This window comes from Coenobita brevimanus, chromosome 1 (assembly GCF_032717465.1).
Source record: "Coenobita brevimanus isolate Jiangsu-jjx chromosome 1, ASM3271746v2, whole genome shotgun sequence".
Lineage (NCBI taxonomy): Eukaryota > Metazoa > Arthropoda > Malacostraca > Decapoda > Coenobitidae > Coenobita > Coenobita brevimanus.
Genome location: NC_136954.1, coordinates 35,006,750 through 35,019,276, shown reverse-complemented (window position 1 = coordinate 35,019,276; position 12,527 = coordinate 35,006,750). Strand labels below are relative to the sequence as shown.

General features: G+C 42.3%; 1 protein-coding gene across 1 annotated transcript in view; it reads right to left on the bottom strand.

Moving 5' to 3' along the window:
* Window positions 1-1,006: 1,006 nt before the first annotated feature.
* Window positions 1,007-12,527, bottom strand: part of LOC145393576 (glutamate receptor 1-like) — a 732,257-nt gene continuing 720,736 nt past the window's right edge. Inside the window, exons 15-18 of the mRNA XM_080267710.1 lie at window positions 9,181-9,379; window positions 4,652-4,896; window positions 3,846-3,951; window positions 1,007-1,168 (exon numbers count right to left, since the gene is read on the bottom strand). Of these exons, the coding sequence (XP_080123836.1) occupies window positions 1,007-1,168; window positions 3,846-3,951; window positions 4,652-4,896; window positions 9,181-9,379 (712 nt within the window). The remainder of the gene's footprint in view (window positions 1,169-3,845; window positions 3,952-4,651; window positions 4,897-9,180; window positions 9,380-12,527) is intronic.

Below are 12,527 nucleotides of genomic sequence, written 5' to 3'. Positions count from 1 at the left end.
ACTGGCGGAAGAAGACATAGGTTTACTAGTGTTATACTCGTATAACTGATCCACTGCAGACCCGAACCTTTTCGGAGGGAGAGTGACACAAGAATTAACCCTTCCTCATTCTCCCTTAGTAAGGGGTGTCTGAAAGGAGAATGGAGCTTGTGAATGTCGATGCTTCATATATATATATATATATAGATAGATATATATATATATATATATATATATATATATATATATATATATATTCACCTTCAGAAAGTGCCTCTTTTGTGGGAAGCCATTATGAGAAGCTTAAAAAGCTTCTACGTATTCATTACTTTCAGTAAAACAACCACGGAAGAACTGAAAAAAAAAAAATCCATACTGGTCCCTTATTCTTTCACTCACGTATCCACAACACTAATGGACAAAAAAATTAACATAAGCTCTTGAACATTACATCCTTTTCCTCAGTCTCCTTCTCTGACACTCAATTTGTCCACATTAAATAACTAAAAAATGCCTTTCATGTTGTTTGCTGCGTATTAGGCTAAACTGTCAGTTTCCCCTAACTTACAGTCCCAGTTGTGAGCAAAAATGTTGTACTACTCTTAAACATATCTATGACATATGAGTAGCTATAGCTGTATTATTAAAACTTGCGGGGTGAAGGGTACGGAAAAGTCCTCACTGAACTATAACATTTTCTTATGCAACTGGCAAAGGCAGAACTTGCATGACTTCTTGACATCATATATGACTGCATTATGTAATATGAAATGCAGGCTAATGCAGGGTTGGGGCTTTAAGCAAGGCTACCGTAGTCCAAGGCATTTACGGGCACATGACCAGCATACTCCCCTTCATTGAAAAGCCTTCAGTCAAATCTTGGAGACTGAACCAATGCTAGGTTGTCACCCTGATTGTAATGGTTTAACACACCACCTGGCACCTTAAAAATCAGAAACATCCCCTCACTGACTCTCATTTTCTTAGGGTATGCATACACCCTCACCCGCTCATTTTTAACAAGTAGCTAAAACTCATTGCCATTACTTACCTTGGCTCGGCTGGCGTCCATTTTCGATTTGTAGCAAAACTCTATGATGGCCACGACCACTGACAGTGCCAGGCCTCCAGTCAGGATGTAGAAGATGCCTGCTATTTTGCTCAGAGTCAAGGTGCTGGTGTGGGTATACTGTGATAAAGAAAGGCCTTTCAGTTTTACACACACACACACACACACACACACACACACACACACACACACACACAAAGAGAGAGAGAGAGAGAGAGAGAGAGAGAGAGAGAGAGAGAGAGAGAGAGAGAGCACCATGAAGCACAGAACAAGCACGTTCGTCAATCATGTGACCTGCACTTTGTCGTGAAACATCGAAAGTCGGGTAAAGAAATTGGAGTTGTGAGCAAAAGAAAGTGTGGGATGGATTGGAAGTTAGATGGGCAATAGAGCTGAGGAAGGAAAAGTATAGCCTGTGGAAATGGGTGTTGTAGAATTAGTGGTACTGCTGCAGTCAAATTAGATTTTAAAATATCCTCCAAAAATGAATGTTAGAGGTGTATGGAAATGTGCACAGTGAGCAAGGGAATGGGAATGATGATCTAGAAATTTGGTGGACAAAACATGCTTACAACATTAATTTTTCTTTAATTCTTCTCATTCTGTTTCCAATAAGACCTGATGTAATAGTTTCTCTGACAGTGTTTAGCAGAGCACATGACAACTCTACACACATTACTGTAAGCGGGTATGACCCATAGTCTGTGCCAGTTTGGGATACTGGGAAGAATACTAACTGACTATCGGTTACGTGAGCGTATCACGGAAGATATTTCTTGCAAAGTCACAGTCTTTTCTGGAATACAACCATGGGAATACTCGGTCACATAAGGGGAAAAAGTCGTCAACAACCACAACAACACCAAGGGAATCCTGGACACATTTAAACAAAAAATCACCACCACAAAATTAAACCTGAAGGGAGAACTTACCTGCCTAACAAATCTTCTCTATAACAACCATAACAACAACAACATAAATTATCTTTGTAACCTTGTCAGACAAACACTGATACAACCTTTCTGAGCCAGGCAGACGAAGTCGATGGTCATCATTTTTGTACGAAATGTATCTGTATATGTCTGTGTCGAAAACTCAAATCCCAGAAAGTATTGGTTGCAGAGGGAAAAGTTATTAATAAAAGTTGTTTAGAGTCACAACTTGAGTTCACATGTCACTCAGCCAGCATTGGAAGTCATCCATGATAGATACACAATAGTCAAGCTTTCATCTAACAGTATTATTACAGTCTACCTGGCTCACAGATGACGGGTAGTCTTGTCTTCACTGAAGTTCTTCGGTATGAAAAGTACCCTCAACTAAATAAAAGCTGCTGGTGGTGGCACGAAAATAACAATGTCCTAGCACTGAAGGGGTTGAGAGATGAAGCCAAACATGAAGATAGCAGGGATATAACATCAATACATATACTGTACACACATATACATATACACACATACTTTTGTATATGAATATACTGTACATACAAACAATTGTGTATATATATATATATATATATATATATATATATATATATATATATATATATATATATATATATATATATATACACACACACGCGGGAGTTGTTGTATGCTGATGATTTGGTGTTGATTGCAGAGAACGAAAGGGAGGCGGAGGAAAGGTTTAGGAAGTGGAGAGATGGTATGGGGCACAAGGGTTTAAGGGTAAATGCAGATAAAACAAAAGTGATGATATCTAGGGTTGGTGGCGGTACTGTCAAAGACGAGGGAGAGTGGCCATGTGCAGTTTGCCACAAGGGCGTGGGAAGTAATTCCATCTTGTGCGATGTTTGTGATAAATGGGTGCATAAGAGATGTAGTGGTATCAGAGGTAGACTGCGAGATAATGCTGATTTTTATTTGTACGGCGTGTCGGGGAGAGCAGGTGGAGATTGTCAGACGTGAAAGGATTGAACTTGCTGGTGAATCTCTTGAGTGTGTGGAAGAGTTTTGTTATTTGGGAGTCATGTTGTGTGCTGGAGGTGGCGCTGGAGCTAGCTCTGTTGCTAGGGTGAGAAGTGGTTGGAAGAAGTTCAGGGAGCTCTTGCCTCTCCTGACATTGAGAGGACTCTCCCTACGTGCTACGGGGTCTTTGTATGCAGCATGTGTTAGGAGTGTAATGCTGTATGGTAGTGAGACCTGGGCAGTGAAGGAGGAAGATATTCGCCGGCTCAGACGTACAGAAATGACAATGATTAGGTGGATGTGCAGTGCGTCCCTGCGTCCAAGGCCTGGAGGGGCTGGGTTTACGATGGAAGAGTTGAGAGGTAGGATGGGACTGGAGTGTATTGGTGTTGTGATGAGGAGAGGTAGATTGAGATGGTTTGGACATGTGGAGAGGATGGGGGATGATTATTGGGTGAGGAAGATGAGAAGTGTTAATACTGGGGGTGGGGTTATGAGGGGTAGACCGAGAAAGACATGGGACGAGGTCATTAAGAGTGACCTCAGGGTTAAGGCACTGCACAGGGAGGCTGCAATGGATCGTGCAGCATGGAAAGCCGCCATTAGGTGATCAAGGCCGACGCATGCAAGCATGTTGGAGCCTTTAAAAACGAAAACGAAAACGAAAACGAAAACGAACCTTGTACATAAGAAATTATACCGGTAGGGCAACTCTTGCACATGATTGTAATGCGTTTTTAAGCCTAAAATCACCATTTTGACAGATTTCAAACAGAAAAGTTTTCAAGGGATACTACCACTACTACTACTATTAATTATAATAACTGCCATACCACTACAATTATTACTGCAAACAGGGGGGTGCTAACCTGCGTATCTTTGCCACATTCCGAATTATCGAACCACCACTTGTTTTTTAGTCTGAGTAGGTCTCCACTCTCCTTCAGGCTCAGTATTGCCAAATTGAGGCTTTCCCTGTGGACAGTAGGTAAAGGGGATGATTAGAACAGAATAGTAAGAGTGGGGATGAGAATGAAAGAAAAGGAAAGAGTGACGTGGGTAGGGGATGGAGAATCTGGTAACTTGTGTGTGTGTGGGGGAGGGGGGCACATGCGTGCAACATAAAAAAATACTATATAGGCTCCCACACCACAATAATTGTATTGTAAAAGGACAGAAATCTCCGCCTAGCTAAAGCAATTTATCGACAGCTCATCTTCATCCCACTACAACATCTTTATTACACATGTGCTTTGCTCTGAAATACATAAGACCCGTCAGGCTTCATTCGGCTGTAGGCAAATACGCCATGACACCAGCGATACCCCCTCACCCAGCCCCAATTTCACGACCATAGTAAATTCGGCGCCTGTGCATGAGTGAGATAGGTCTGAGGCATTCCATATGGGGCCTTAGGTAAGTCTGTCGCCTTAAGTACTTCTGTGTACCCAGGTCCAGGTTAAGTCCGATTTTTCATAGTGTAGCAGGGGAGTGTTCATTTTACTCTTCATACCTATCCAGCCTAGGAGAGACTTTTCGAGCTGGAAGTGTCAGACACATCCCCCAATAACCAGTTCTGTATCAGAGATCTTCCCCATGCAAGACTATAGCAAAATTATGTTCCTGAGCTGAACAGGTCAAACAACATTCTAGCTATGACATTTTCTGTACTCACTTAAGCGGCGAGTGTGGAGGGGTGGCCACGCCGTACCCATTGGAGTTTAGGTTATGTCCAATCTTCATGGTGTCGCAGGGATGCTGTCCGTTGATGTAGTCATTCCTAACACTCTCCAGCAGAAAGGCGTACTTGCCCTTCGACGTTCGTACCCGCTCGATGCCCTCCTCGTACGTGGACGTGAACACATGCTTACGGGACGACATGAACTCCCACATTCGACTGTACACACTTATCTTGGAATTCTGCAAAAAGAAAAAAAAGTGAAAAAATAATAATAAAGTAGTGGTGGCAATAACAAAATACTGATATAATCGGACCTCAAGAGGACAAAAAAGTCATAACACAGAGGCAATTAAATACTTTGGTAACAGCAAGAACAGTACTGAAAGATAGAGTATTCATGAACCGTAATCGTACTGTGATAGGTACAGTACAATACGCTGATCCCCTCACAGTGCATGGAGGAGAACAGATTCTTGCAGGAAGACATATGAACTTTTATGGCACTGTAAACACTAATCTCGGAACGCTGAAAAACAATAAAATGGACTGGTGGTAGGAAGGATGCATAATAAGAGGTGTAAATCATAAATGAAGTTGAGGAAATGAGAATTTGGGACGTATTCGTGAACGGAAAAGAGAAACCCAGCAAAATTTGGGAGAGAGAGAGAGAGCGAGAGAGCAAGAGAGCGAGAGAGAGAGAGAGAGAGAGAGAGAGAGAGAGAGATGAGGGAAGCAGAAATGGTAGAAGACATAAATAACATTAAATGGCGAGTGGAGATGCTGCCATTTTTTGTCTATTTTTCCTTTTTTTTTCTAACTCAGGTTTTTATACAACTGCATATATACGCTGGTTGATTTATATGCCGTATATCTAAACGGTATATCAGCAGTGCAAAAGCTTTCTATAAAACAGTCGTCATTGTCCACGCCACCACCATCATCAAAATCACCACGACAACAATCACCACCATAGCCATCACCACCATACCCATCACCACCAAAGCATAACCACCATCTACAGTAATCGATATGTCCACCAATCCACCCCGAAGTGCTGCTGGAACCTCTTTTTTCCCTTCAATCCGATTCGATTTCATTTGTTAAAAAAGATCTCGTACCAATGAGGTTGATGAAGGCTATGCTTAACCCTTCCTGTTCGAAATGTCTGGAAAAAAAAAAAATCTGGTAGCAGCAAGCAAAATGGAAAAGATGTCAATGGTTCTTTTAACATGACCCTGATTTTTGTTTTGTTGCAGTACTTCACTTAACTCGGTGGCAGAATGTTACAATATTGTGACTCCTTAACCTTTCCACAGCACTTCTTCATGACTAGCATCATATTCTAATGATATTCTCTTGTAAATATTCAGTTTTGAAGGTAGAGAGAAGGCAGTTTTAGGCCAACTTTGAGTAAAGAATGAATATTGAAAAAGACACCCCTTCAATCCGATGACATGCTGTTCACTGAAATCTGTGTAGGACAGTTCAAAGGACAACGAGCGGTTAAGACAATAATCAAGAGAAAACAAATTATTACCAGAGTGGGTGGTATTGTAACCCTTGTCAATTTTTAGATATCTGTAATTACAATAACCAGGATATACATATATACAGAACCTAAACCTAAAAAATGAACACAGTGTATCACTCTGTGCATCACAGTGCAATCTTAAATGTAATACTCGATGATCAATTTAGCACACTAACTCTCAGTGTCTTAAAACTACAGTATATCCAAAGTAACAGTGTTTTTATGTAACACTGCACTGTACTTATCGAGTAGGTATCAGTATCTAAGCATCACACATTTACCATACGGTATGTATCTAGTTGTCACCATATCTATACACCACACACTTATACCTAATGTATCTTTCTTACTTATCACAATATTTCCTTAACTGTTCACCAAATAAACCACAGAGTGATAATGAACATCTAGGGGAACATGAGTGAAGTACCGAAGCAAAAACAAGAGGAGACCCAATTTGCAAATGGCTGCCCTGACTTGTTAGCAGTTCCTGCCCGTCGCATTATTACCCTGGTCACCTTACTCCACGCTACCGAAATGTCTTGTACACAACTCCACACACTTTCCCCTTCAAACACAAACCTGTAATTAACACACTGCATATGCCACGATCGTAACTCCACATAGCAGCTAAACAAAGTATAATGAATTCCACCAATAACAATTTAGTATCAGTATATGGACTGAACGAGGAATATATTCCAGTACTCAAGTCCATACCCAAGAACATACCATATTACTACGTTTAAAATCCTCTGATCATGATTCTGTGTACATATAACCATGTAATCTACAAGAAGTAAGTGAATTACACCAGTTACATTAGGTTACAGGCCAGAGAGTAGACTGTAGCACCAGTCGAACAGGGCAGTACTCCCAAGATGTCAAAGCAGATCTGGAGCTCCCGTTTCATCAGCCCTTGGGACTTGATTCTGACCATTCCCCTCTGCTGAACTTTTTCAGTGTTTCAGTAACACAGAGAGTAGGCCAGGATGCTCTTCAATGCAAGTTCCTCTGACTGTCATCAAATTACACACAACACTTCCTATTCAAAATTTTGTTAGAAATGGCATCTCAATACCGAACATCGAAGTGCCTAGGGTGGGGGGACCATAATAGCCCCCATCATCCAGCCCTCTCATGGTGACGACCAAACGCGATGCCCAAAACCATTGTCTGACTCACTTTTTTCATTTCTGCAACATTTGCGGCCTTTCCTCTAACTTTTTCTCTGCTGAACACCACCTCCCCTTCTCTAAACCTCACCTTCTCTTCCTCACAGACAATCAACTGTCTGAGACAACTGACAGCAAACCTTTCTCTGTATCCTCCTACTTTCTCTATACTCATTTCAAAGCCAAAGGTGGCTGTTGTTTTTATGTACACAACAACATATCTTGCTCCCAAGTTCCTGAACTTGAATCTTTTGAATTATCTACTCACTGGCTGCTGCTATCCTCTCGCTCTCTGACTAAATATATGTGCACTGAATACTTATCCCCTAATTCTATGATGAAAAATTCTTCGACTCAACACATCCTATTACCTGCTTCTTTCTCTGAAATCTCCATTCCAGGTGATTTCAATGTTTACCACCATATTTGGCTCTCCTCTCCTCACACTGATCCACCTGGTGATGAAGCCTACATCTTTTCTATTTTTAGTGACTAGAGAAGCTTGTACAGCACCCTACCCATATCCCTGACTACCTTGGAGAGAGTTCCAACATACTTGACCTCTCTCGTACCACTAATCCTTCTGCTTACGCTGTTAAACTTTTCTCTTTGTTGGGCTCTTCCAAACACGACCTTATCAGCTTAACCCGTCCTATCGCTCAAGGTCTGTGGACCCTCCCAAGAAGTGGCAACTATGGCACTTTGGAGCTGCTGACTGAAAGGCCCTCAGGAAGAACTTATATGATTTTCCCTGGAATGATTATTGCTTCCATGGCTGGGAGCCATCTGAGGATGTTTCATGCATTACGGTGGTTGTTCCCTTGGGCATAAAAGCATATGCTCATTTCTCTTATCCTGTGACTAATGCAAAAAAAAAAAAAATGGTTTAACCATGCTTGTTGTAGTACAGACAGCCGCGTGGGAACATCGCAGCACACAGGCACACTCTCTCGCTGTGACCGCTCGGCAGTCACTGACCATTTATTGAAAACAAGCAACCATAGTTACTTTATGTTAATCCGTTCAACACTATACAATATGACTGAAACGTATATATTTATATGTATGCATGTGATGCGATGTCACGAGTTATAAACAATTATTTTTCAGATATACAGAAGACAAACAGTGACAGCCGAAGTATAGTAGTGGCGAAACGTCTGTTTCTCAAACGTGTACTATTTATGCGCAGACGACAAACTTCATTGCCAACACCACCTGCATTCATTACACAACACTATCAGGCTCGAGTTCCATTAAGGATTTATGACCCTTATAGAGCTTTCCTATAATCGTGTGTATGGTCACTGCAAACGACTCTGATTCAGCCCTGTCCAGACTATAACGGCTGATGACGTCACAACAATGCTATCCACAATCCCTGAATGACCAGCAAAGTATTACAATTAACCAAGTTACAATACGCAATAATTTAGTGTTTATGGCATGACTGTTACCATGACAACCCAGCCTCCTCTTGTTATCTTTAGATGACTCTGGGATTGGAAGAGACCAGACCACTTCAGAATAAAAGCCTCTTTGCTGAATATAATCGCCTGAAGTAACTAGAATACAATGAAACATACCTCACCAGACTGAAAGAATTAAACCAACTGGGATTCATACACCAACCAGAAAACACACACACACACACACACACACACACACACACACACACACACACACACACACCAAAACCCGATTCAATAAAAAAAAGTAATCTTGAACTCATTTGTAAAACTTAATCCCTTCCTTTATATACCATCAATCAACTACTCAGTCAAAATACATGGAAAAAAAAAAAAAAATAGGCTCACCTCGAAAAACTCTAGGGAAGATCCCCCTTGAAGCGTGCCATACTCCACCTCAGTCTGACTGGCCAAATCGTCCACAGAGTTGATGGGGGTGACCAGCCTCTCGACGGTAAGGAAGGCGGCCAGGTTGGCAGTGTACGAAGAGATTATGATTAGCGTGAAGAACCACCACGCACTTCCCACGAGACGACCCGACAGCGATCTGGATGGTGAGCGGTGGAAATTATGTGCTGTGAGGGAGACAGTTTTTGTGGGTGGGACGGTGTCAAAGATCGCCTTCAATAATAGTCTTCCCATCTACAGACGATTTTACTCAACTTGGGAGAGATTTTTTCGAAGAGAAGAGGTAAGATACGAGACTAACACTTCATTAACCCCTTTACTGCAAGAACTCCTGCCTAAATTGCATGTATCGTTTGGTGCCAGTATAAAGATTACAAGTCACCATACAGGAGGATTACGAAGGTGGCCTCTTACATTTTATCACCGCTATCATCACACTTATGTACTGGGTTATCGAGAGATTATTCAGTTTGTAGGAGTCAGATAAAGGCCTCATTATACTTTTCAGAGCAGACGTGCGTCCTATTCCTGAGGTGACGTCTTTGGCTTCGTAGCATCTTTTTTGAACGATTTGTTCTGCATACTCGTGTGTGTGTGTGTGTGTGTGTGTGTGTGTGTGTGTGTGTGTGTGTGTGTGTGTGTGTGTGTGTGTGTGTTTTACTCTTGTACATTACGGATGCAAAGTATATCAATATTAAACTTATAGCAAACATGAGGAGGTTAAAGAGAAAGGTGTAGGAAATCTCGCTACGGAAGGGGTGCTGGGAAAGATACAGGAGGGGTTAAGAGCATTCGTCCTAACTGGAAGCCATTCAGTGGTGGCGTAAATGAGAAAAAATGCATTGAAAGGGCTGAATCTGTTTCCTTTTTCAAACTCTTCCAGTCTGAGAGGCCCGTTCTGAGGGGCAGAGAAGTATGCGGTGTTGGTCATTTCACTGCAATTATGTGGTGAAACTATCTATTCATCTATCTATCTATAGCCCGATACCCTAATCCCGCAAAGTGTGGTCGCAGACAAAACGCCTCCAAGTCGCTCTGTCACCCACCATTTGACTACCCTTCCCCCAACTCACCCCCCCCTCCCTCATATACCTCTCAACTCCATGTCTCCACCTCATCCTCGGTCTACCCCTCCCTCTCCCTCCCTCCACCTCACCTACTGTACATACACCCTCTTAGTCAGTCTTTCACTCTCCATTCTCTCCACATGTCCAAACCACCTCAGTGTATTTCTCCTAATCTTTTCAACCACATCCACATCCACCCCACAACGTTCCTTCACTTCTTCATTCGTCAACCTGTCCCTTCATGTCACTCCACATGCTCCTCTCAAGTAACTCATTTCCACTGCTCTCACACTTGACTTGTTCCCTTCTTGCAAGGTCCACACCTGGCTTCCATACGTCAGGGTAGGGATCACAATACTATCATGCAGTGACTTCTTAACTTCCATACTCACCTCCCTATTTCTCATCACTGCTTTCAGTGAACCAACAACCTTGCTTCCCTGCTGTACCCTTTCACGCACTTCATCCCCCAAAGTTCCATCCTTACTCATCACACTACCCCAGTACTTGAATGCACTCACATTCTCCATATCCTCACCATCCAACCTCACTGTACACTCTGTGACTTCATTCCTCTCAAACACCATAACTTTAATTTTGTTTATATTACCTTTCAGCTTCCTCCTCCTACACACTGTCCCAAATTCATTCACCAAACCTTGCAACTCCCATTCATCTTCACTCAACAATACTGTATCATCAGCAAACAGCAGCACCGGATTCTTCCAAATCTCACCCTCATTCATTACAGCCACCCCTACATCCACTACCCTACCTTGCACCTCCTTTACAACCCCGTCCATGTATATATTAAACAGCATGGAGACATCACACAACCCTGTTTCAGTCCCACATTGAGATCAAAGAACTCACTCAGCTCACCATCCACTCGCACCGTAGCCCTAGCTCCCTCGTACATACTCTTCACAGCACTCAACAATTTCCCCTCCACTGGAACTGCAAAGTTTTATAAAAGTTAAATTGGATCTCTCAGTAATGGACAAATTAAGAGAAGCTGCATCCAAGCTCCTCCATTTAGAAAAGTCTCTAGCTGAATATAATAGCTTGGAGACTGCAAAAAAAAAAAAAATAATAATAATAATGTTATAGGGCTAAACAGTAAAAACAGAGAAAAGAAAATATTATCGTTGGTAGCAGAACACTCCTTTGACATCAAACTACGATTTTTGTACTTTACTCCGGCTACCAACAGGAGAGAGAGAGAGAGAGAGAGAGAGAGAGAGAGAGAGAGAGAGAGATGAAATGAAATGAAATGAAATGAAAAGGTAGCACCAGGTAACAAAGACCATATGGCACTGAGTCGCATCACAGAGTGAAAATATGGTAAAGGAGGAATATAAGGGAAAAACGGATAATAAAATTGAATACACAAAATCCCTAAATGAGTTAAAAAGGACATTAAACGGGTAATAGAAAAATACCGAGACTCACTTAAAACATCGCTTAAATCTGGAGGTCGGCAAAGTTAGAATAAAAACGGGAATAGTCGATGGCGAACTCCTGTATGTCGAGGGCAGGCAATGAGAATGTCGTGTACTGACAGGGGAACATTGCAAGCAGGGCAGAAAGGCGGCAAATCGCCAGACATCAAATACCCATGAGTAAGACGAGTATGGCCAATCCGTAAGCGAGCGAGGGCAGTCTCCCAACGGCGGTTACGATGACAAGGCTTGGACCACAGAGAAACAGATTTAACAGTCTGGAGTTTATTACCAGTCAACATGGACCAGCAAGACTGCCACTGCTGTCAAAAGAACGCTCGGAGGACAGGAAAAAAATCAGAAACTGGAACAGATCGAAAGGGCACACAAGGGGACTGGAGGGCTTCGCAAGCCAAGGCATCCACAGTTTCGTTACCACGAATGCCGACATGACCTGGCACCCAGCAGAAAGACACTGATTTTTTCTTGACAGACAGACGAAACAGCCACTCTTGACTCTCTAAGATGAGAGGATGGAAGCGCGAAGTTGACTGCAACAGAAGGAGTGCACTAGGGGAGTCAGAGAATAGAACGAAGGACGATGAAGGATGGCTGTAACATTTAAGGGCCGCAAGTAATAAAGCATGAAGTTCAGCCATCATACCTGAAGCTACTGAAGGAAGGCTATACTGATATGAATGATCAGGGACCTGAACTGCAAACCCCGTACTGTGTGCCATTTTTGATCCATCTGTATTGACATGGACTACAGAAGCAT